General features: G+C 41.7%; 2 protein-coding genes across 9 annotated transcripts in view; one reads left to right on the top strand and one right to left on the bottom strand.

Annotated features, from left to right (window-relative positions):
• Positions 1–15,366, bottom strand: part of ULK4 (unc-51 like kinase 4) — a 249,023-nt gene extending 233,657 nt beyond the window's left edge. For 3 of the 7 annotated variants that reach the window (XR_015705322.1, XM_087759450.1, XM_087758680.1), the window contains exons 1-9: positions 14,921–15,040; positions 13,854–13,910; positions 11,816–11,964; positions 9,365–9,464; positions 6,324–6,463; positions 4,788–4,950; positions 1,970–2,071; positions 1,389–1,472; positions 426–501 (exon numbers count right to left, since the gene is read on the bottom strand). Coding sequence is in view for 6 of the 7 variants with exons in the window: in XM_087759450.1 (XP_087615576.1) it covers positions 426–501; positions 1,389–1,472; positions 1,970–2,071; positions 4,788–4,950; positions 6,324–6,463; positions 9,365–9,464; positions 11,816–11,964; positions 13,854–13,910; positions 14,921–14,981 (932 nt within the window). In the remaining variant the exon portion in view is untranslated. Of the gene's footprint in view, positions 1–425; positions 502–1,388; positions 1,473–1,969; positions 2,072–4,787; positions 4,951–6,323; positions 6,464–9,364; positions 9,465–11,815; positions 11,965–13,853; positions 13,911–14,920; positions 15,041–15,287 lie in introns of those variants that run through there. The other 4 variants (XM_087755528.1, XM_087756334.1, XM_009464511.2 and 1 more) reach the window with 2 other exon arrangements.
• An 8,486-nt stretch (positions 15,367–23,852) lies between these two features.
• The window catches only part of TRAK1 (trafficking kinesin protein 1), a 138,084-nt gene continuing 136,267 nt past the window's right edge, over positions 23,853–25,669 (top strand). Inside the window, exon 1 of one of the 2 annotated variants that reach the window (XM_087769004.1) lies at positions 23,853–23,998. The gene's annotated coding sequence lies outside the window, so the exon portion shown is untranslated. Of the gene's footprint in view, positions 23,999–24,445; positions 24,841–25,669 lie in introns of those variants that run through there. The other variant, XM_087768975.1, reaches the window with a different exon arrangement.

Genomic DNA, 25,669 nt, shown 5'->3' with positions numbered 1-25,669 from the left:
AACACAGAGGTATGAGACTAAGAATGAAGGAAACTGCATAGCCGAAGCCAGCATTTAAATTATCTGAGCTACCCTATAACTGATAATCTTACGTTACTTAAAAATATAACTACATCAGCTGTAAATCAAAGCCTTGTAAAACAGATCGCTCTGGAAAAGCAAAGCCATCCAATTTTAAAATCGCCCATCATTTCTGTTACAAAGTTTAGCATCAGCTACAAAAATACAAAGATATACTTAGTCAAAACATTAATTCTGTATATCTTCATATAAGAAAAAGCACAATTTGTTCTTTTATGAGGGATTAAATGATTTTTGCATTCTTTGTGCTCTACAAATTACTATACATACAGTATCATAGCAATTATTTTTTCCAGAGGTGAAAAAAGACCATGTAAACAACTGTCATGGATTAGACACTTTACCTTTTCTGAGGATCCTTTTGAAGCAAGCCATCAAGCAAACTAATTAACTCAGAAGAAGGTTTGTAAAAAGCAGAACCTGTAAATAGAAGCACTTGAGAAGATACGTATTGGGCAGCAAAAACAACCATCACAAAATATAGATCAAATAATTATCTACAGATCATGATAAAAAAGTTTTATTTAATGGTAATTGCATCTGAAAAAATCTGAACATATGAAGAATCCTAAATATACACTCTTTGTATTTCAAAGGATTCTAAACAAAAAAAAAAAAAAAGACAACAAAACCAAACCAAAACAAACAAAACACCAATGCTCGATCTCCAAACTAATTAAAATTATTTATATGTTAAAAAAGCACCCTCTAATTATCATATAGCTATTAGTAAGAAATCAAGTGGAGTTGAAATCTGCTTAAATTGAAATTAAATTTCCCCCAACCATGATAATTTTTAAGAGGACCATTGTTGCACCCTATTATACAAAAGAGGTTTCCAAAATTCTTACTTGACTGAGAAAGACTCTGAGAGCTCAGAACCATGAAATGAACTTTATCCACTTCGTAAACAAAATCTCTCTTAGAATTGAAACAAGTAACAACAGTTTTCATTCTACAGTTCACCATTTTCACTACATAACTATGGACTGAAAAAATGCCACTAATATTTAACTGTCTCCATGAAAACCACTGATGCCCAGAATGACTGAGATCAAAAATTCCATCCCAGAACGTAGATTTACTTTTAATTCTTAACACTAAATGATATGCCTGTCTGTCAAAAGGTAAATAAGCATTCATCACTAGCAGGGAAAAAGTGCTTATCAAAGGAAGGCAATGCTAGCGTTCACTTTGGACAGCTAACCGATTCCTGCTATTGGTCTCAGAAGAAATACTGCAAAACAAAACTTTAACTTTGTAAGTATTACTCTGATTTGATTAATTAAACAATAACAGAATTTTACCCCCTGGTCTAGGTGGCAATGGATCTTCATATAGAATCTTTTCAATTAATTCAGAAAAGCTGTCTGAGAAGAATGGTGGTCTTCCTACAAACAAACAGAAGTGTATTTCACAGATTATGCAAACTTCAAAGTGGCCGTCAGGTGCAATGACATATGATGAGCTCATTTTCCTAAGGAAACATCCAACGAAATAAACACACTCAGCCTGAATTCTATTTATCAAGTTCACTTGTCAATTTAAATACAAAGCCTTGGATTAAATTCTTCTACAATGAAAAGCAAAAGAGACCAAGGACAGAACAGGCACCAAATTTAAGAAATACAAGTTGATTAGTATCATAACATACAGTTCATAGTCAAAAGGACAACTTAATAGTATTACTTCACTTCGTTATTTAAAAAAAAAAAAAAAAGGTGGAGTTTATCAAAGTACAGTTAGTATATTCTTCAAGAAATCTTTAAAACCTGTCTTAAGTTTTTCTAAGTCTTAACTTCACTAGAAAGTTAACAAGAATTTACTCTGGGACCACAACCTATGTTTCCATTATCACAGATATTAAATAGATACACAAACTTACAACCTGAGAACATTTCATAAAGCAAACATCCCAAGGACCACAGATCACTGGCTTTGGAGAAGTCTTCTCCTTTTATTGCTTCTGGAGCTGTGTATAACGGAGAGCCTACAAATACAGTATGTATAATGCACTTTGATTATTCATTCAGCATTTATCCTGTTCAGCACTTCAAACTTTGTCTCCACACCTGGGATTATCTTCACTTGGTATAAAACTGAGATACCAAATGTAAGTAGTTTCAAAGGAACTTCTCTCCTATACTTTTACTGAATTATGTAGGATTATCTACTCTATTTTGTTGTTTATTTCACTTCTATTAACCAAGTTGGCTTGTGCTATACTTTTCTAACACAGTGATTAATGCAAAGTATGTTTTGATACACCTTGACAGCTTCCAGAGCCAAGCAAATTGAGCAGAATGGTAAACCAACATAATTCTCATGTAAGTAACAGAAATAATTGTGTTACATCAGGTTTGTTAGGTTTGTTTTGGTTTGTTTGTTTGTTTTAAAAAAGCCATCCCAAAACATAAACCTTCATGAAATTAAAAAACTCTGTTACAAAAAACAAGGTAGCTAGCCAGGTGGATCACTGATATAAACTAGTTATAGCTATTTTCACGTTAAAACACTATGAAAACATCACATATCAAATTACAGCATGTTATTCACAAACCCCCTTTGTCTTGATATAGAAAAAGAAATATACAGGCCCTATTTCTACGGTAGTTCCCATCCAAACACTAACGTGGTTCTCAATAATCTCTAAAAAATTACAAGAACTCAGCAAAAATGTCAATTCCGTAGTCCTTTAAAAAGTTTATTTTGGATTCTTTTGCTCTTGGGTTTTATTTTTTTAAGTGCCAAAAGGTCATTAACCATACACATCAAAACAGCTGTTCTGAAAAGCAACAGGAAAGAGATTAGATTTGTATTTCTTCCTGAATACAGGTCTGGTCTTGGTCTTAGTATTTCCAGTATGGACTTTCAGCAGAACACAGCAAAGTAGTAAGAAAGCTGTCTTTGTTCCCATAAAATATTGCCAAGAATTCCATTGTTCCTGATAACAGTAACTGCTATGACACATGATTATTTTGGAGGTCTGTGAGATGCTCTGAGATGCTGACTAATAAAAGATTAGGAACATTAAAACCAAGTTACTGAATTTTTCTTATTCAATGAAAAAAAATAAAATAGTATTTGCAGCCTACTGTATTTGTATGGATCTGCTTATCGAAACTAAAGCACAGTAACTTTCTCATACTTTAAAAACAAATGATCATTCTTAAGTAAAAGGTACTGAAACAGTTGAGCCTCAAACTAGAAATCACTTGGACCATTCGCATCAAAAAGGGCAATGAAAGTACAGCAGTGCAAAGTCTCCAATGAAAGAAGCAGCAGTTCTGTGTAGTACTTACTGAATTTTGAGTATACATTTAATGTGAAGTCAATGGAATTTAGTCCTAGACCTGACGAGAGCATCTGCAGCATAGACTTTTTAAAAGTCCACAAATAATTCCATAGCTTAAATATTTCTGAGACAAAACAGGATTGATTTTAAACCACTTCTTTTCTTTATCATACTTCCAGTATCAGTTATTTCTTCATTCTCCAATTACTAGTTTATAACTGGAGCACAAAAGGTTGTAAATAAGTGATTCTTTTTATGTACTTCCTTTAAACTTTTTTTTTTTTTTTAAATACGTTGTCCTATATCAACTAAACACCAGAAATACAATTCATCAGTTAGGAAAGCCAGGTCCAGTTTGAACTCTGAACTTCCAAAGTTTTAGTGATCTTCTCATTCTTCTAATTCTACTACTTGTACTTAGTTGATGATATGTGAAATGCATCAAGGCCCAAAGGTATTTCACAGGATTTTTCTTCCCGCCATAGTTTTCATCAAATACCAATTAATAATTAAGCCTCCTCAGCAAATCCAAACCAAGAATTAATATTTTTAATTAATTAGCTACCTTGAAACATTTCAGATCTCATTCATATACACAATTTGGGGGTTTGATTTTTGTTTCGGGTTTGGGTTTTTTTTAATTCTTGAAATTTTGCTTTTTTTTTTTCTACAAAGAAAAAAAAAATCAAGAACAGTTTATAAAATAGTGAAAACATACTCAGGATAGACATACAGTTTGTACATTAAACTGTACTGTAGGGATTTGATGTCAAGCTCCAAAAATAAATTTAAAATAAGCCACCTCCACGTTACATTGAAAGTTTGTTATACAAGTACACTACAGTGTATAACCACCTACATATAAGTTTCAATCCAAAAATAATCTGGAGTCTATTTACAAAAAGCAGGAAAGGTCAGGAATTGTTAGTAGGTCATAGATTTTATGACAGACAGAAGTATATTTTTTCCAGCTCTTAGTTAAACTGGCTTTGTGAAACTTAGAATTATTACCATATATTTGTAAATACAGTTTCTTTCCTTTCTACTCACTTGCAGGTGTTGTTCCTTCTGTAAGTTATGATCTCTCTGAACAATCTTCCTTAAGAGCTAAATTTTGGTTTTGAGCTTACTTAAAAAATTCCCCATATGCAGGATATGTTAAAGCTGCTTATAGAAATTGTATAGATCATGCTTTCCATTGCAAAGACACAGGCAAACACACTAATCTTTACAAATGATAACAAAGAATTAATTTTCCAGTTTCTCGAGAAATTTAGTCTGCCTCAACAGAATGATAAACAACTATTTTATTTCAAGGTCTTCTCTCCAAATTACTTCAAATGAAGGCTTTTTCCAACTTTCACTCTGCCCCTTTGGTATAAGTTAATTCTGGCTAGTAAAAATATCATACCGCGAAATCTATTTTTCAGGTATCTTTGTGAAGTACTTTCACTGACATCTCCTTCACCTTCTTCAGATCCAACTAAAGCAAAAAATTCTTCCAAGTTTTCACCATCCACTTTAGCCAAGCAAAAATTACTGAATTTCAAAGTGCCAGGCCCTTCCAGCAGAATCTAGAAGAATAAACATAATCCAACATACAAGTATCATATACTAAAAATGATTACTGCTGAAATTTCCAACACAAAGTATAAAATAATTTATTTAAAAAAAATCAGAATCTCAAACCATTTAAGTACATAGAGATGATTACTATAAAAGAAAAAATTTTCAGTGGTTTTGGTTAAGTCAACACCAATACTGTCTTTTTTCTTATAACCAAAAAAATTACAGAATCTCACAACAGAACCCTTAAGAGGTTTAACATACACTTTTGTTTACTTGTTATTAAATCTAAATGAACAATGATGTTAGTATAGAAAAGAAAGCAAAAGTAGAGTAAAACTGTATAGGAAAATAAAAGCAAAGTAAAAAAAAAACGCTTCATTTGAAGGTGGGGGGGGGTGGAAGTGAATCTTTCGAAGTTGTTTTAGCAAAAAATTCCGAAGATTTTGTCCAATGATGATGAGAGTTTTCTCCACGCCGTCGCTGCTTATTCTCATAATTAAAAGCTTCACAATCCCAAAAATGTTGTTTGGAGAAATAGCCCGTTCAGTCAGATGGCAGGGGAGCAGGCAGCGAGAAAGTCTTACTTTAGCACTCTGTATTTTGTGTTCAAAGGAGTACTTTACAGCTACATTCTTCTTTGGAAGAATAGGCAGGCATCTCCATTATGCTTTATTCATATATTTTTTTAGTGCTTTTGGACCCATGAATGACAGAAACTGAGTACCATTGCGCAAGATTTTACAGAAAATTCACAGAAGGGCAACTTGATCACTTACAGATCAAGATCAAAACAAATTACTGTTAAGCAAGAATTTTTGGTTATAGTTATATTCTGGTTACTACATAAATTAAAAACAAACATGGACTTTGACAAAACTATACATAAATTACACAGACATACACAAATCAGAAACTACATAAAGATTTGTATTTTTATGCAAGAGTAAGACAATAATTTAAATGCCATTTGGAAACAATAGAGAAGGTTATTAACAAAGAAAGTTTAGTTAACTTTACTCCCTCATTAGCATTTTCTATGACCTCAAGATATTCTGCAGCATGACAGAATAGGTATAATAATGAAGTTATATGTCTGAGGACAGAGAACTAAAATCCTCCATTAATTCAAACCAGTACACCAAATCAAAAAGAATATATCACATTGTATCAAATATACATCAAGGAAAGAAATCAATTAGATCATAAAATATTCAAGCTATAGACTTGTCTCTCATTGTCTTCACATATATTATAAAGCTCAACCAGCCTCCAGCCTGAGGTAAGCCTCTTCCAAACAGTAAAACAGAAATAATGAATTAAATGCTGATGGCATACAAAGTAACATGCAGTGTCCCCTATAAATAATACTCCTTCTTACCTTTCCAGGCGTCAGTTCACAAAAGATAATTCCAAGTTTATGAATATGGTATAAACCAGTAATCAAATCAATGCCAAATTCTCTCACTACATCTTCAGGTAGATGTTCATCTTGAGCAATAACAGATTCTAGAGAACCACCTGAAATATGTTTACACATAGTCAGCAAGTGCATAAAAAGAAGATGCTGTACAACTAATTCCCAAGGACGTTATATAAGATTCTTCAAAAGATGTAAAGCAAAAATCATTATCAGTAGATATTAAAAATATTTCTTGAGATTATCTAATAGTTACAAAATCCAAGACGTACAGAAAAAAATAATCTCTTTCCAATACTGTGACAAAAATCTTAATTAGGACTAGAATTGAGTATGTGACTTCAAAATTACTTTAATATTGATTTACTTTACAAAGGAAACAAAAAGGAAAAAAGAAACTCAGAAACTGTGTCACATCACAATGTAATAGTACCCAATGGGTTTATTCAAATTCCTTAACCAGATCCCTGCTGCACGACTTAAAAGAATAAACAATACCAAAAGCAGACTATCAACTTCTGTGAACAAGGGCTAAAGCTAATGACATGCAATTTTCCACTGAATTCACAGAAACAGAAATAGTAAAACTGAGTTACATTCTGGGGTCCTGAGGTCAACAACATAAAACAGATAAATTCTTTTGTTTGTTCTTCACACATAGTATTTCTTGTCTTGACTCATGTGCCCCAGTTCTTTCATTTTCATCCTTTCCTCTCTTTTTTTTTTTTTAAGCAAAAAGAATTTTAAAAAACAAAACAAAACCAAACAAAAATACCCAGGACTAAACTTTCACTTTCCAGGTTTCTCACACAAATCCCAGCTTCCTGTCCGAGCAAGTCCTACTTGTATCTCTCTGGACTTCTCATCCTAACATGAGGCCCTTCTCTGTCCTTCCAAAATCACTACTCTCCTTTCTCCACTAAACTCCAACCAACCGTTCCTCTGTTTCTGATCAGATTACCCTGACAAAGCCTTCTAATTATCCCTCACATATATCCTCTATCACCTGTGTCCTTCCCTGGGCTTCACATTCACTCTCTATGCTTTCCCCCACTGATTGTTACTGTTTCTCTGTCCTTGCAAAAATCTCTTTTCCTCCCCCATCACCTACTTCCTCACATCCCACAAATTCTCAGGTACATCATCAGACTCATCCCATTTGAGCCATTACTGTCCTAACTGTTCATAGGACTTGGACTTCTCCTAATCTCATTTCCCACAAGCTCACCACTCAGTCTTTCTCCTCCTTCCTGTCCCACTCTCCTATCCTAAACTCTACATTCCCATCTCTCCCAAACCCCCTTTCCTCAACCTCATTTGGTCCTGCATCAAACCTGGTCCCCTGGGACTACAGTTTGTATTTCATGAATTATCTATGGGTTTCCTGGGTTATCTATTATTTATATCATAGCCAAATCATGGAGATTAAAAAAAAAAAAAAAAAGGACACAAATTTAAATCCCTGAATGAAAACAGGGATTAGGAGGGCTTTTCATGGAAAAGGATACTACATCTTTTATTTCAAATCACATAATAGATTTTCCTCTGCTTTTTTCCCCTTTGCTCAGTAATTTCTTTCAGATAATAGCAAGACTAAAAGGTCCATCACCACAGTATTCCTCAAATTATTCAACACTGCTCAATCTTAAAATTATTGTCTTTCTAGGCCTTTTTATGCTGCTTAGTAAATCAGTCATTCCTTTAAAACCAAGCCCATATTACATAGCTATAGTAAAGATTTTCCATCATGTTTAATTACTGGTTTTTATAATGTAATTTAGAGGACTAAATATAGAATAATTCCATAATACAACCAAATACACACACACACACACACAAAAGGCAAAACAAGCAACACAGAAGTATGCTGCATCTGATAACAGAAACTCACTTTGTCACTTTGAGACAAGTGAGAGAGATCTTCCATATTTCAAAAGAAGTTTTCTACAAAATTAATAAGAAATCCATGTCTTATTCTACTTATAAGTAAGTTAACTTCAAGACACTCTCCTTGCAGCAAACTGCAATACTGCAAGGTAAAAATATATGTTAATTGTTCAAACCTTACTTAATAAAAGGCTGCCTGTCTAATGACTTACATATGTGCCCATAAGTTAGACTAAGCAAATAGATCAAAGCCTCCATATGAGGCATTAACTTCACTTTTAATCACTGAAAGAATGACTTGATTTTTTTTTTCCAGAACTTGTAGCTTCTCTTCTTCTGTAATTTTTAAAACAGAATTCTGGATAGAAAAAAAGGCTGTGTGTAATATGGACTTTTACTATGAAACAAACTCCAGATACCAAAATCTTAACATGCATCACTGCACAATTGACCTTCTTTTCTTTCCATGTGGAGTAAAGCACGCTATCTGGAGTTTAAAACATGCAGTCATCACAATTAGAGAAAGCTTTAAAAGATTTCTTTAATAGATTTTTGATAACCTATCAAAACTCAGTGAATCACTTCATGCAGTTTTGGGTTCTCAGAGCTCCGAAATTAGCCTCTTAACATAAACGTCAAAATACTTCTACTGAACAGGAAGAAAACTTACATCATTTACTATTAGCTACAGAATTGCCCTTTGATTTAAAAGTTTATTTGAACAATATTAAGTCATTTGTATATTACCAAAGCTGACAGTCCTTAGAAAACTTTTCTCAAGTAATTTTTACTTAGCTACCCTCCAACTAATCACAATTTGTTTTTAAGTTCCCCTGATTAGCCCTACTCTTCAGCTACTAAAAACCAACATTATGCCACATCAATTAACATCTAACATACATATACAATGAAGCAGAGAAATATGACTTCAAATGATTTCTGAAAATGTTTCTAAAAGCAAAACCGTTTTTATATATAAATAGGATTCTCAAGTTAATAATCAGATAATTATTAAGCTTTTTCAAAGATATTAGTATTTCTTGTAGAGAAACCGTTATAAGAAATCTCTTACAAATACTCATTCCATAAATTTTTACCTTCTGAGCTTATCTTACCTGTGCATAATTCCACTACAAGCCAGAGATGGTTGCTTGTTTCATACCATTCATGAAATGTCACTATATTCTTGTGTCTAATTTCATGAGTCAGACGAACCTAGAACAAAGTTTTTAACATACTTAACTGGGAAAAAAAAAAAGCAATATATATGGACTTACAGCAAGGGGGAAGAGACAATACCACTTTACTCTAGATCAATTACTTGTTCTCTTACTTTTTCCAGTGCACTAAAATTATTAAATTGAAATTATTCTCCAATTTAAATATTTTAGTTTTACATGTATGTTGAGGAAAGGTAACTTTCCTCACAGACCCTGCCCAACTCACCTGTTTTTAAAAATATAAGAGGGAAAAAAAAAAAAAAAAAGAGGAAGTTCCCCAACCCAAAATTAAAAGCCCTATTTAACCTTCCTGTATCACTAAAACAAAAAAAAAATGGCAATCACAATTTGGAGTCAAATTTGCATTCCTACTTTCTTTTTCAATGAGAACAAAAGTGTGAGACAGTATGGTGAACACAAGAAGCAGCAAAAAGAAATTTTTCCATCACTCTTAATCTTATCAGGCAAGAGCAATCATTCAAGGTTCCTTGGAAATCTATATTTCTGTCACACCTACATGCCCTAATCTCTACAGAAGCCTCCATATCTTGTTAGAGTGGTACGTAAGGTATCTCCAAAGGCTTTCTAAGATGAATATGCTTCTAAGAACAAAATGTTTAAATTGAGCAGATTCATTAATCACCCAATAAATTATCATTGAAACAATGAGAGGGAATATGAAATTGTACTGCATTTCAACACAAGGTTTTGGTAGCAGGGGGGCTACAGGAGTGGCTTCTGTGAGAAGCTGCTAGAAGCAGCTAGTCCCCTACGTCCCACAGAGCCAATGCCAGCCGGCTCGAAGACGGACCCACCTCTGGCCAAGGCCGAGCCCATCAGCGACAGTCGTAGCACCTCTGTGATAACATATTTAAGAAGGGGGAAAAGTTGCTGCACAACAGCAACCGTAGCCAGAGAGAGGAGTGAGAATATGTGAGAGGAAAAACTCTGCAGACACCAAGGTCAGTGAAGAAGGAGGGGGAGGAGGTGCTCCAGGTGCTGGAGCAGAGATTCCCCTGCAGCCCCTGGTGAAGACCATGGTGAGGCAGGCTGTCCCCCTGCAGCCCATGGAGGTTAACGGAGGAGCAGATATCCACCTGCAGCCTGTGGAGGACCCCACACTGGAGCAGGGGGATGTGCCTGAAGGAGGCTGTGACCCCATGGGAAGCCCATGCTGGAGCAGGCTCCTGGCAGGACCTGTGGCCCCATGGAGAGAAGAGCCCACGCTGGAGCACGTTTGCTGGCAGGATTTGTGACCCCACGGGGGACCCACGCTGGAGCAGTCTGTTCCTGAAGGACTGCACCCTGTGGAAGGGACCCACGCTGGAGCAGTCTGTGAAGAACTGCAGCCCGTGGGAAGGACTCATGTTGGAGAAGTTCATGGAGGACTGTCTCCTGTGGGAGGGACCACACCCTGGAGCAGGGGAAGAGTGTGAGGAGTCCTCCCTCTGAGGAGGAAGGAGTGGCAGAGACAATGTGTGATGAACTGACTGCAACCCCCATTCCCTGTCCCCCTGCGCCACTGGAGGGGAGGAGGTAGAGAAAATCAGGAGTCTGGGAAGAAGGGAGGGGTGGGGGGAAGGTGTTTTTAAGAATTGTTTTTATTTCTCATTATCCTACTCTGATTTGATTGGTAATAAACTAATTTCCCCAAGTCCAGTCTGTTTTGCCTGTGATGGTAATTGGTGAATGATCTCTCCCTGTCCTTATCTCAACCCACGAGCCTGTCATTATATTTTCTCTCCCCTGTCCAGCTGAGGAAGGGGAGTGGTAGAGCAGCTTGGTGGGCACCTGGCATCCAGCCAAGGTCAACCCACCACAGAAACAAAATGTATTTACTGGAAAAATGAAATATTTGAAATGTCTAACTGAATCAGTTACAGTTTCTTTTCCAGAAAGTACTATATGTTTAAAAACTTTGCCAAGCTTTTACAAACCAGAATTGATTTACCTTAAATGCTATTCCTTCATCAAAAATAATTTTTTTATGGTAGTAAGAAATTGATTATTTACTGGAAGGTATTACTACCACTGGATTTGCACAACTGATAACAAAACAAAGCAAACCACTACCTGCAAGTAACTGTTTTTACAAGTTCTCTGACATATCATAGAAACAGTAAGCCTGTAAACATGGGTTTATGCATGCAATTTAAACAATAAAATCAGATGAAGAAATAAATACATTAAAATAAGACTCTAGTCTAAGAATGTAAAAGCTGATCTAAGTGGTGACAAACTCCACGTAAAGAAGCACATGGTATTTTTCGTTTATATTACCTGTCCTACAAGGATTTTGTAAGCTGTATGTTTTCCCAGATTTAGCAGAAAAAACACATTACTTACCCAGTTTGTTATTTCAGCTCTTTTGCATTTATCAGTGCAAAGAACAGCAACAAAATTAATCGTCCCCTTTCTTCTTCCTTTATAAACAACTGTCTTATTTCCTCTTCCGATCTCCTCATACAGAATGAAGTTCTCCATACTTAAGGATGCTTTACAGGCAATGGATTAGAATCATGGTATTAGTCTCATAAACAAATAAACCTTTAAAGAACGGGTGAAGGGGGGAACCATTCAAATTTAACAGTCATTGATGTATAGGATTTATCCTCCCAATTCTTAAAAATAGGGATTATACACTTCCAGCAAGATCAAACTTAATTACTTTACAGAAGGCCTCCTCTCATGAAATGTGATCAAAATATTGAACAGATGATAGTATTTTCCACTTCCAAAGCTCTTAACACATTCAAGAAGTTACAAAGGGCCAGTAGCTATAAATTCTAAATATTTTATCTGTAAACAAAAATCATGCTACCAAACTTTAGATTGTGTGTTCTACATAAAACTGCTGTCCAAATGAAAATATTCTGTACTGAAAGCCTTGCCAAATAAGATTCTGCCATTTCTGCCCAAGGGCACTTCAGGCAAACGTGCCCCTGCAACTTTTCACAATGTAATTTAAACTTGCCAAATAACTGATGTAATCGGCATAACTGAAAAACACAGGACTTTGTGACTATTAGTGTTCTTACCAATGCGAAGCTGAATGTAGCTTTACCAGTTATAGGACTCAGTGTTAAGGATTTTTCATGGATAGAAACAATTCCTTGCAGATAGAAGCTGTGTAAATTTGTTGGCCAATGTTATATTGTGGGCATCGGGGAGTTCAACAGGAATTTAATTTATATTTGTAACTGTCTTTTTTTTTCAAAAATTGTATATGCTTTAATTTACTTACAGAAACAAACAAAATAATTGTCATTTTTTGCAAACCCAGGAAGTGGCATTTGTATATTTAAATGCTTTTCATAAAATCTGGTTAATTCTCTTGTTCAACAATTATTTTCTCAGAGAATACTTGGAGCAATGGGAGAACTGACAGCAAATATTGAAGCAACTGTAATACATGAAGTAAAAGTTCTGTGTCAGCTTTCCATCCTGCTCCTTAGCTATTCCACTGGGTTAAGAGCATGGACATACAGAATCCCAATATCAGGATATTCCAGAAATAGGATATATTGCTAACTAGTCCCCAGTGACCTCCTTTTAGTAAGTTCTTCCAGCCCCAGGCCAACTTCACATCCAATGCCCCGCTCTTCCAACTATGAATTTAATTAGTTCCAAGCCATTTGGAGTTACTCTCTCTCATCTCTACATGACTTCTTCCATTTTGTTTATAAAAGTGTTGTTTTTTTCTTCACCAAGACCAGTTAGTTATCCTAAAACCACAGAGAGCAGCATATTGGAGAGGGCAGTGCAGCGACAGGAATGATCAGCAAGGAAGGAGAGGAAGGGCTGTTTAAGCAGTACAGCTGCCAAATGCCTAATCATAAACCACAAACCACATTTCACTTCACCTCTTTCATGAGACACAAAGCTCCCAGAGTGACAAATCAAAGACCAAAATGAAGACTAGAGAATTCCCAAGTTTCCAGACAGGACTTCAAGTGAAAATACAACAAAGCATTGGGCAGCACCGAAGTGTCTGTCAGTAAAACACTGGTTCTTGCCAGAACATCAGCCAGATGCCACCATACAACTCAGATGATCCAGAATTTACAACATACACAGGAACCTCATGATTCCGGGATTTCCTTTCCTATCCAAAGATAGTTATCCAAGACAGAAGTTTTCTTCCAAAAAGAAGAATTTCACCATTTCAATTCAAAAGCCTTGAGATTAATACTGCAAATTAGTTTGATTTTACCTAGCACTAAGCAAACAACTAGTTACAGCCAGTATAACACAGGAATGAAAACATTTTTCCTACAGTTATCTATGAGAACAAGGTAATTATACAACGATCAGTTTGCCAAATGTAGCAAAATAAGGCACAAAGATATAGCATCAGAACAGATGGGGGTCTCCATTTCCCTACCTTTCTCTGCCGATTCATGCAGATCATTACACCATTCTTTATGTCTTTTCTGGACAGCTTAAAAAAAAAAAAAAAAGACGAGAAAGACCCATAATGTGATCCTCTAGTACACAAAGATTCCAGAATAGCAATGCTAAAGAAATGTATCCAGCAAAGGAGACTGCCAACCCATAGCCCATTCCCAAAATTTACATGACCACAGCCCCTTCCTTGATCATCTTCTTTCACAAAAATACTTAAAACCTGACATGTGCACCTCATCACCAGACTGAAGCATACAGTAGTTAGACAGATGGAAGATATCTTCATGTTGGTCATATGAAAGGCGTTATCATCCACTCATGCAATAAACCATACAAACATATGCCAGGCTCAATGACAAGTACAGAAATATCTGGTTATCTGACAAAAGCATAAGCAATGACATGCAAACACACATTGGGACAGAGCAATCGTGATCATGGGACAGGGAATCCCTCGTTGCTACCTCATGACTGGCAGTATTGCAGATAAGGTCTCCATTAGCTGCTCTGCAAGAGGCTACATGGAAAAAGAGAAGCATCTAGTCTTGCATCCCTGAATGTAAACAGTAATGGCTACACCGTCATTTCAGTACACAAACCAAAGGAGCATGACCCATGGAGGCAGACTTTCAACAGCTGGAGCACATTTATCACTTTGGACATAAAGCGTAGAGATCAAATAAAGTGACACAGAAAGTGAAAAGAAGCATCTCAAGGTGAGATGGCTGCTGTGGAAGCCTGTCACACCACCACCTGCAATGAAACAGGTCTGAATCTCCACAGAAGCACCCAAAGCAGCAGACTTCAGCTGCCAAGGGAAAGACATTTGCTCTGTGCAGGATACAGGAGCACAACACCAAGGAGACATGGTTCCAGAAGTGTTTTTTCCTTCCCTTGGTGAGAGAATGGCCAGAATACTCTGAACAGAGCAGCACATGTAGGACCTGAGATCTCTTGCAGTCAAAGCTCTGTCAAGAGCAGCCAGCTCTGCAGGCCTGAGGCGCTGCACTGCAACCCCTGGGACACAGCAGCCACCTGGCCCACCTGCAGCAGTGGTGAGGGTGCTATGAGGCAGGGCAGGGCAGGGCAGGGCAGGGCAGGGCATCCCCCGGCGGGTCTCCTGCCCCTCAGGAGGCGTCCAGCTGGAGCACCAGCGGGAGCTGGGGGATACCCCACACCAGCCCCCCCGGGCCCTGGGCCTGCACTCAGAGCTGAGGCCTATGGCCGCGGACACGTGACCGGGCCGGGAGGGAGGGGGGGGGGGGGCTGAGGGGGCGGGGGCAGCGACAGCGGGGGGGCGGAGGGCCCCGCCTCGCGCGCCCAAGGACCGTTAGGCACGTGCGCGCCCGCCAGCTAACAGCCGTTAGCCGTCCGCGAGGCGGGGGGGGCGGGTAGGAAGCAATAGCCGTACCTGCGAGGCGGGGGGCGGGCAAGGAGGCAGCGTTACTATCGCCGCGCCGCCGCCATCAACCGAAATCGGCGGAGCCCCGCCCCCGGGCCGGACTCTCCCAATGCCCCACAGGGAGGGAGGGAGGGATTTGGAAGTGTCCCCACGGGAAACTCATTCCTGCGCGCCACAAAATACAGCCAGCGGGAGGGGCATCGGCAGGATAGGCAGAGTGACTCCGGGAACTGGAATTTTTCCCCTCACTCCAGCGAGAACGCACCGCCAGGTCTCAGTGGGTCTGTCCCCTCTCCCCCCCGCCCCCCGCCCGGATGGTCGCCACCCCGCGCCCGTATCCAGGAGACGGGGCCAGACGCCGGAAAGAGAGCGAGGCCGCCATTGGGCCAGCGGCCCGTTACGTCAGAGCGGGTCCACTGCGGCCGGGGCCGGAGGGGAGTTCCCGGATGTTGCGGGGCGTGGTCGCGACGGGAGGTGAAGGGGGCGGAGGCGGTGCCTCGCGGGTTGGGGGGGGGGGGCAGCACGTGCCTGTGAGGGCGGTGCGTCAGGGGCGCAGCCGCCCGGTTGCCAGGCAACCGCCAGTGGCGGGCTAACGGTCGGGGAGGCGGCGGCCCCGCGGCGGGACGGACGCCATCACCCCCCGGGAGTGGGAAGTCTGTCGGGAAGGGCAGCGCCCTGAAAGGGGCTCCAGCAGGGCCCCCCAGCTTTGACTCCCGGCGGTTGGGGCTTTTTCATTAAACCTCCATAGGCCTAGCATCGGTCAAAGCAATAGCTAGTGCCCCCAGTCCCGTTACGGCGATCTGTAAACTCTTCATTGGGGAGCACTTTGTTACGACAAAATTTAGGCCTTGAAACAAGTGTTTTCCATTTTCAGCAGTAAAGTCAAGTTTTCACATTATTTTTTGTCCTAGGGTGGTCTGGTATTGGGTGGTTTTAAGGCCCCTGAACAGGGGCCTTTTATGTTATGTGACAAAACATTTAACAACATTTAGTATGTCTTCCTAAGGCAAGTTGTAACGAGTTATGTTTTGTCTGTTGTCCCACCTTCAGCTTGACCTCCTAACAGTTTTGAGCGCAGAGTCAACAAGATTTGATAATAGTATACTTAACAGGAAGGATTCAGTGTTTCTTTAGGCTGTACAATAACAGATGGTCAGATTTTTTTTTTTTACCCCCACTGTGGGAAAGATTTCAGTATGAATTTAAACCCCCCTGATACTGAAAAAGGGGAAAAAAAAACCAAACCACTCTATTTGGGAGAGGGATGTTAGAAAGGTGTCAGCTGCCAGAAGTGCTTCGGTTTTGTTTCATAGCACCTTAGACAGCAGAGGCTGTAGACACAAAGCACAGACCTGGAGGAAATCAAGCTTCATCAGTTACACAGCTTGCCAAACATTTTGTCACAGTTAGCTGTTGAGAGAGTCTACAGAGCTGGTAAGAGAGCAGTCCTGCACACAGGTACAACTTTTGCTGTTTTATTGGAGATCCACATAGAATTGACCAGATTCAGAAGCATTGAAAAATATCACATGCATATGCATAGCAAAATTGCTCACTTCTTAATTTCAGATTCTGTCCCATTTTGCAGCACATGTTTTTAGCGATTACAGAGTTGATCTGTAATTACCAATGAAGCTACAGCTTTGAAACTGCACAAGCAAAATAAATTTTCCATTTCTTTTTTAATGTAAATAAGTAGTTGACTAGATATAAATAAACTGAATGCATAAGTAGGCGTCACCTAGTTTCTTTCAGTAAGCACAAGAAAAGTGTGCTTTGAAGGGGGATTTATTTAGATTTTAGAAAACTGTGTATTTTATCTTTGGCTCTGATGAGGGTGACCGATATAAAGAAGAAGAAACAGAATATTAGCTCAATTGCAGAACCAGTCCTGACAGCAGTTTGATGGCAGATCTTAGAAAAGTCACTTAATTTTGTTGTCCCTGTCCAAGAGGACAAAACTAAGCCACAATAACTATCAAGTTACTGCTTTTGCTTCCAAATTTCTCGTGTTTTGTCCTATGTACAGCTTTCTGTTAAATTAGTCCAGGTTAGGGATTGGTTTTATGCAAAGCGGGTAACTATCCCAATTTGAGGGAGTGAGATGGTATGAACTTCAACATTAACAAAGTCTTTTGAGATCTTCATATAATAGTGGCCATAGCATTACAAAGTACAGAGAGAAACACAAAAAAAAAAAAGCTTTAATAACAAATAAGTGAGAGATTCATAGCCTTTCAAATTAAATGTCTTCATGATGAAGAATTTTCAGTGTAATGAATAGCAGACACAGCGGGACATGTTCACTCATAGCCCTCTTTTTTCCAGTACCTCTTAGGAACTATGGCACTTTTTGGTTATTGATACACACTTCATTACATGTCTGTATCTTTCTCACCATCTGGATACACAATTTCAATATACTCCAGATGGGGAATTTTCCCTTTGATTTGGTATAAAAATCAGGAATTCTCTCTTCAAACATGTCACTTGCTTCCAGTACAAGAGTTACTTGAAGAAATAATCTAAATACAAATTGGGGCTGTAATTATAAGACTCTTATCTTTGGCCTTTTTCATACTGTTTTAGTCTGTTACTCCTTCAGTCTGTTACCAAACATGATTTCAAGCATCATACTCAACTGCAGTAAACTTTTCTGTGGGAATATTTTCAACATCCAAGAACGGAATGCAAAATATTCTCTCTGCTGTTTGCACCATTTCAATACTTTCAGCAATCTGTACAGCAAACTCAGCCTTGCTATTTGCCTGGCTATTGTATGGGATGGCCAGATGTAATCAAATTCTTGTTCTCAAATAAATATATGATCTAATTTGAGGTAAACTGAGATCTTGTGATTGAAACCACATAGTTCAGGAATGCTTAAACACTTCGCTGCTCTACCCTCTATGGGCACTATGGAAGCCTCTGACATTTTGCCTGGTTCCCAAAAGTCTGAGTAGTAGCCTATAATACTAAGGTGTTTCCATGGCTTGTTTTCCTTCGGCAAAAAGATCTGTTCTTTAGTTTGCTCTAGGGCCTGTTGAAGATGCTATACCCTTCTGTTCTACTTTGCCACATGTACTAGGTTTTCTCCCCGCTATCATGATTACTCATGCTCCATCCCATCTTGCTAGTACATGGTGTTTCTTTCTATTCCAGTCTGACCCTATTCTCAAGAGAGTTTCTATTCTCAGTGTCCTGGGTATGATGATTCAGTTGCTCATATATAATATTTTTATGTTCCATTTGCCTTGACAGTTCTGTCATTCCTGGGAGGTACATGGGGCCACTTTTCTGGTCTTTGACTATTTTAGCAGAACGATGGACACGAACATAAGCACATCTTTATCTTGTGCTTTTTATTCTCAGATTCTTTTCCAACATCCTCTTGAAACTAGTACATATTTTTATTGTTTGAGTTAAACTTTGTGTGTTTTTCTTTATTTCTGCATTTTTGTGGTAACATTAAGGTTTTCATAATTTAGTCACCTTGTTTTTCTGGTACAAGGCTGCTGTATTCACTGGTCCTTCTCAAAGTCACTAAATAAATTCAAATGTTACAGTTTCAGTATCGTATGCTGCTGATATTTGGGAGTAGCAATGATTTTTCAAATTGTTTCGGTAGCTTCTGGGATTTTTCTGTCTGGAAATTTGTTTTCTCAATCAGAGAGTTGACATTTTCACTGCGGAAACATTATTGCAAAACAGTCCTCGCCGATGTGTTTGTTTCACCGGTGAGGCAAAAACCAGTAGTGGTTTCTTTTACAAGAACAGGACTCCAAATCTTGCCTCACTGGATCAACTTGTAAGGTCACCAATACTGCATGTATAGCATGCTTCTGTTGCCTCTTCCTCCATTATGGTCTTAATGCTTTGCATATGTCTAAGATTTGAAAGAGATGCGGTAAGATATTCTGCAAATTTTAATACTCTCTGAATTTATACCTTTAACGGTTGGCATAGCTACTTTTACCTTCCCAAAATAATTGGGTTTCCTTGGGAAGTCAGCAACTGCTCTGTGTATGATTCTGAAGTCAAAGCCAACTTCCTCTTTTTTTTGTGTGTGTGTGTGTATTGAGTTTTACCTGCTAATGAGATGGGGTTAATTGTTATGGACTACCACAGATTCTGCCAGATTCTACCTCATACCACATTCATGAGTATCATCAGCTCTGATGCTGATCTGTGAGGCTGGCTGGCAGAGCTGATACTCTTCTGCTGCAAGGTTCACTACTAACAGCATTCTCAACGCCCAAGCCTACCAGATGGCTTCCAAAATATGACGAGATGACCACCTTGCTGAATAGGCCTTGTCAAAATCTTGCTTTTTCAGTGACTGTCATGCTGCTTTTGTAATTTTGAGATTATGTAAAATTATTAGTGATGCTTTCTTTTTCTGTGTATTTCACTGTTCATATTATTCCTTATTCTAATGCAACAGGTAGTAAAGCAGATGCTGTGCTGGTTGAATTCCTTTCATCAGTTCAGGGTGTAACATGTTGGGAGGACATCCCATTTTCCTCAAATACATGAGCAGTTCGGACTCATGCAAGAGTCAAATCCTGTGTTATTGAGTATACAAATTCACTGTTTCAACAGAAAGCAATGGCTTTTATGTTGCATATTCTGAAGATTCAGCCTGTATACTCAGGATACCCTTTGCATCCTGATTAGAATTCACAATGTCTTGAAGGTATTATCATCATTCCACAGTGTAATTTTCATTTGGCTTTGCTTGATTGCACTTTTTTTTTCTTTTCTTGCAAAATGCATGCCTGGCACATTTATCATTATCCCACTATCTTGCATTTAATTTCCTCTTTGTTTGTGTACTTGTCTTCCCTTCTAATGCTAATCTGAGCTTTACAAACTATTTATTCCAACTTGCATTTCATTAATGTCAAATATGTGCAAAACCCCATCCTCTGAGTCACTGTTTGCCGCCTTCATGTTTTTTCAGACTGTAAGCTCTGGAATAATGCTTTCTTTTGCCATAATTATTATATATGATCCTCTCTGCAGGACATTTTTAATGAGTTTTCTCCTTAAGACCTTTTATCTTCATTTTATTTGTCTCCTCTGCTTGTGTTTATGCTTTAGCTTGTGCATAAACTTTCACTTTTTTGATTTAGCCTCTCATTTTCCTTGTGTTCTTTTTCAAATTACATGTGTCTGCTCTCCTTATGTCACAGTCGCAATAATACTTCAGACCAATGCCATAAGCTGGCATTGCTCCTGAAAGATGCAGCCCCTTTACAGGAAAGAAATTTCCAGTAGAGAAGCAGTTGAAGAAGGAGATGATAGCATTGGTGCTGGCTGATGCTACCTGAAGGAAGCATAGAGCTCTGAACAAGAAAAGCTTTTCTGCTGATTTGATTCTTCCAGCAAAGGCAACATTGCGTACCTTGTGATTCCAAAAATCAGACAGACAACTTGCAAGAATCTGTGTTTTGATATTCAAGTAAAAGCCACGATAGCTTTACAGAAATCACCATTTAAACAAGAAAAGATGTTGTACAGGCAGCATTATACAGACACTTCATAGATCCTTTTAAAGGACTTAGAGCATTTCTTAGTCCATGCTGATATAAAAGCGTGAGAAATGGGGCCAGTGACACCAGGTATCCGCAGGAAGGACAAAAAGAGGAAGCACCACAACTCCTTTCCTCTTAAATCCACCACACGGCTATTCAGAAACACATTCGTGGGATATGTTTTAGTGATTTTTTTTTCTCAGATCCTGTGCTCATGCCTGTTGGAATTAGCTTGTTCCCTGAGATTAAAATTATCTACTCTACAATCATAGCTGCAATTGGGATCTTCAGCTGGCAAACTAACCAGAGATTTCTGAACCTGAATTTTCAAATGCTTTTAAAACAATATTGTATTCTTTGATTGTTTTACAGGCACTATAAAAGAAGTTCTGGAGACAGCAAGTGAGGGGCATGCAAGAAAAACAACAGCATGCTCACTGAAAATTATATTTGAGAAGTCTTCTATTTTAGCAGGGCGGAAATAAAAAGTCTCTTCTAGAGATGTAATCAAGGAAGCAAAATTGAGAATTAATGTGATAAATACCATGTGATAATCAAGAAGAGAGAGGAAATGGAGAGGGCAATAAAAACAGAAAGAGAGCAGATAAATCTAGGAAACTTTTTTAAAGTATCTGGATACTGTGTCAATTGCCAGCGTCAGAATTACTAGGCAGATGAATTGAGATGGCGGTGAGAATGCAACGGAGTATGCTTATGTGCACTATAGCACCAAGCAACAACAAATCACAAGGAGGATTTGGCGCAGCAACCACCAAACAACTGCTGCCGTATCCCATGACCAGCACACAGACAGGCACCTTGCGTGCGAGGGGCTGGCAATCCCCTAGTCCCAAGTTCTCTCCCCTGATGCACTCCCACACGCTGTGTTTGTGTATGAGTAGTGCGCGGTGTCATTGCCACGTGTCCCACTGTGAAGGGCTTCTGCTGGCTCTAACAAGACTCTTTTCAGTCTCAGCAGTACATCTCAAATCCTTGTTCCCTACGGACGTGACGGGGCAATTGGTTCTTCTCAACAAGAAGTTTCCAATTCATGCAGACTTGTTTCTCTCTATCGTTGGTGTGAATCTTCACTTTTCTACTTCTTGGTTTTCCTTCTGCCTGCAGATCATTTCTGCCTTCTGGTTTTTCCAACACTGGATTTTCTTGCTGGGCTCTGATTCCAAGATGCCTCTGCTGTATGCCTTCCTCTGTTTGTGGAACGGAAAGCTTTTTTTTGCTTTTTTAATCCCTTACCAGCCTATCTTTGCTTTTTTTTTTTTTTTTCTTTTTTTTTTTTTCTTCTCATTCTGTAAAGCACAGAGCAAACTCTGTTCCTCAAAAGTACTTCTCCTTCACTGTCCAGACCCTTCCTCCTCACTGCTGTCCTGGGCTCATGTTACACGTCATAACAAGTGCCCAGCTGCTGCTGAAAGGCTCGATCCCTTGTTTGCAACCGCGCAGTCTTGTTCCTTCACTTGTGCAACCTCTGTCACTCATCTGACTCCATTGTTAGCTGTTTCAGGAATTAATCAGAAAATTACCCTTTTTTTAAAGCCTCCTGATTTAGCTTGCTCACTGGCTAACCCCAGGGTCACACGTGTACAAGACTGGGCACAAAGGACGCAATGGGAGGACTCAGCTGAGGGTGAGAAGTGCAAGGGACCAACCTTTTTAATGACACCTAGGTGTTGGACTTCCTAGCAGCAACATGAAGTTTCTGTTTTAGGAAGGAGTTAGATGAGACTGCTGAGATGATTTAAGACTGCAGCGTCACCAAAGGGATGGTCCTGTTCCTCCCAGACAAATGGTTTCAACTCTTCCTTTGTGCTCACTCCTGATACTTTTATGACCTTAGGGTGAATCTGGCACTGTTCACTAGTCTGGCAGAAAACTGACAAGGAAAAAATATAATTAGTTCTCTGTCAGGTTAGAAAACTGAGTCACTGACTGAGGAATCCTAAGTGCCAGAGCCAGCCCCTGGAAAACCCAAGAGTGCCTGGCTCCCCTGTAGGAGAAGTGGGGAGAGCAGCCTGCTCCTCTCGGGAGCAGCAAGCTTTTAGGTTGACTCAGCTGCCACGTCTAACTGCACCCTTCGTCACTTCCAGGGGATCTGCTCTAAAGACACATCTGTTCGTGAGGTGCCCGTGAATCCTCTTGTTGTCCTTGTAACGTTCCCCCTCTCTTTTCTGCCCCCCAAGCACATCCCCATCTGGGATTCTCTTTGCATCTGCGAAGGGTTGGATCATTTCTCCTTACAGGTTATCCAGGGTCAAACCCCGAATCCATTTACACTCGCTGGAGGTTAACACACATCCCACGCTTCCGGAATCCTGTCACCAGCACGACTGCGACTTTTTTGTCTTACCAGCTGTAACCTTGGACACAATTCTGTTCTTCCCTTGCCGGTAAAGAAAAACAATCAAACGCTCCTCCAACAAATAGTTCTGTGAGCTGCAGAAATAAGAAGTTGTGACTTCCTCTGGGTTTCTTTTTTCTTTTTCTCTTTTAATTAGATTTATTAAGAACCCAGACTGAAGCTTTTCTCTGTCGGTGGGACATTAATAACAAGCCTTTTGCTTTGGGGATTTTCTGGTGTCCAATACATCTCGCACTCATACTGCAACTTTCCCCTCCAGGAGGGCATGGGTGAGATTCCTCTCCTTTGTTCCCGTACCAAACTTGAAGAAACACCTATTTTGAATGTCTAAGTTTCACCGCGACCCTCATGCCGGTCGTTCTGTCCGCCGGCGTCCCGGCAGCCTGGCTGGGTGCTTGGCCAGGGTTGCGTTCAAGCCTTTTTGCCCCGCTCAGGCGGGCAGCGCCCTCGCATGCACCGTGCCAACTCCGGGAAGCGGTCGCCGCGGCGGGCAGCTCAGGTCATTCAAAAGCGAGACGGCCGAGGTGGCCGTAGGACGCCCGAGCACCCGGCAAAACCGCAGCCCTCCGGGCCGGCTGCACGGCGGGCAGCTGAGCGGCTCTGCGCCGCGCCAGCCTTCCCCGCCCGCGGGGAGCCGCCGTGGGCCGGGGCGGGGGGAGGCAGGGCCGGGCAGACCGGCCCCCGCCGCCCGGGGAGGCCCTCCCCGCACCGCGGCCGGTCCCTCTGCGCCTCCCAAACAGCCACAGCGCCGAAAGCCGGGGAGCGTGTGGCCGCGGGCAGCCCGGCCAGCTCTGGCCCAAGCAGCGGTGAGTGACTTCGACGGCGGGCGGTCCGCCGCCGCCCGGGACGGGGGCGAGCGGGGGCGGGCAGTGCCGCCCGCGGCCGCCTTCGGGCCAGTCCGCGCAGCGACAAATGCCTGCCGCTGCGGAGAGCCCCCCTCGCCCCGCCGTCCGCGGCGCAGGGGAGCCGGTCCCGCCGGCCCGGGCCGCGGCAGGGGGCCGGTTGCCGGGCGACGGGCGGCCCCTCCTCCGCGGCAGGGCTGGGCCATGAGGTAATGGCCGCCGGGGGGCGGGGGGGGGTCGGCGGGGAGCGCTGCGACTACCGAGCCAGCGGCCTCCGAGGTGGCCGCCGGCGGTGGTGCCCTTCCTGCTGCCCCCCCGGCGGCGGGCGGTGCCGCAGCCCCCGGGGTGTCCGCGCCGCCCCGCCTCCCGAGGAGGCCGCGGGGCCCGGCCCGGCGGCGCGGGTAAAGGCGAGCGCAGGAACCCCGCGCCCAACGGCGGCCGAGGAAGGCGAGCGGCGGCCGCCCCACGTGTGCTGCCGCCCGGCCGCCCGGCGGGAGGGGCTCGCAGCGGTCCCCGGGCGCTCTTCGAGAGCGGGGAGCTGAAGCGGCGGAGAGACCGGGGGAGGAGGGCACATGCGGCGCCGGCAGGAGGGAGAAGCAGCAGCCGGGCGGCCGCAGCACCCCCAGCGCTCTGCCCGCGCCGCACGCCGCGGCCCCTCAGCGGCGCGGGCCGAGGGCGAGCCGTGAGGGGAGAAGCAGCCCGGAGGTGGCCGCCGCCGGCAGCCAGGCTCCCCCGGCCCGCGGGGGCGCCGCCGCCCGCGCCCCGCCGCCAACGGCAGCGGGCGCGCCTGGGGGGCCCGGAGCGGGGTGAGTGCGCGGGGCGGGCGGAGGTGCCCTTCGGCGCGTAACGGCTCGGGGGGCGGCGGGGGGGGGGGGACCGGCGAGGCTGCCTGGGCCCCCGCTTGCCCTCAGGTGAGCGAGTGGGTGCGGGCGGCGAGGGCGCGGGCGAGGCCTGCTGCCTTCGGCGGGGGGCGGCGGAGCGAGGTGCAGCCGCTGCTCCGCCTGCGGGCCCCCGCGGCAGCGCGACCTTCACGGCCGGCTTGCGCGGGGGCGGGCGGAGCGCCGCGGCTTTGGTGCCTGTGCTCTTTTGTCCCTTGCGTCCCCTTAAAGGAACGAGGCAGCTCGGTATAGTTAGTTGTTTGCCGAAGGTCGAGAGTGGCTTGCAAAATTTGGCCTGTGAATTATTTACAGGTAGACTGCTGCTGCTGTCAGTTGGAGGACCCCCGCTTATAGAGAGAGCTTTCATAGCCGTTGGGGAGGGACACGCAAATATTACCTCGTTTTTTTCAATGTTAGGGATTATGGATAGCTTTTGGTGGTATACTTCTATTTAAAATGATTAAAATATTCCATTATGGTTGTTCACAAGTTTGAAATCTTAGTGTCTGCTTTGGTTTGCAGTTGACAGTCTTGAACTTCATGTTTGTATGAGCTTATTTGCGTGTAAAATTAGGGAATAGTAGGAAATGTCCAAAAAATGGAACGTGTTAACGGGTGGGAGTCCAGGCTGCTTTTTGTCCCTTGCTCAGACTTTGGGAGAGGTCTCCCGTGTGGACACTTGTCTCCGTCTTCCCATCTGTAACCTTATTTGAACCTTTCAGTCCACCGAGATTAAATCGTGGGTGTAGTGGTTTTT

This window comes from Nipponia nippon, unplaced genomic scaffold, assembly GCF_047370975.1.
Source record: "Nipponia nippon isolate SJK-2023a ecotype South Korea unplaced genomic scaffold, ASM4737097v1 scaffold_1, whole genome shotgun sequence".
Classification (NCBI taxonomy): Eukaryota; Metazoa; Chordata; class Aves; order Pelecaniformes; family Threskiornithidae; genus Nipponia; species Nipponia nippon.
This window is presented reverse-complemented; position numbering and strand designations above follow the sequence as displayed.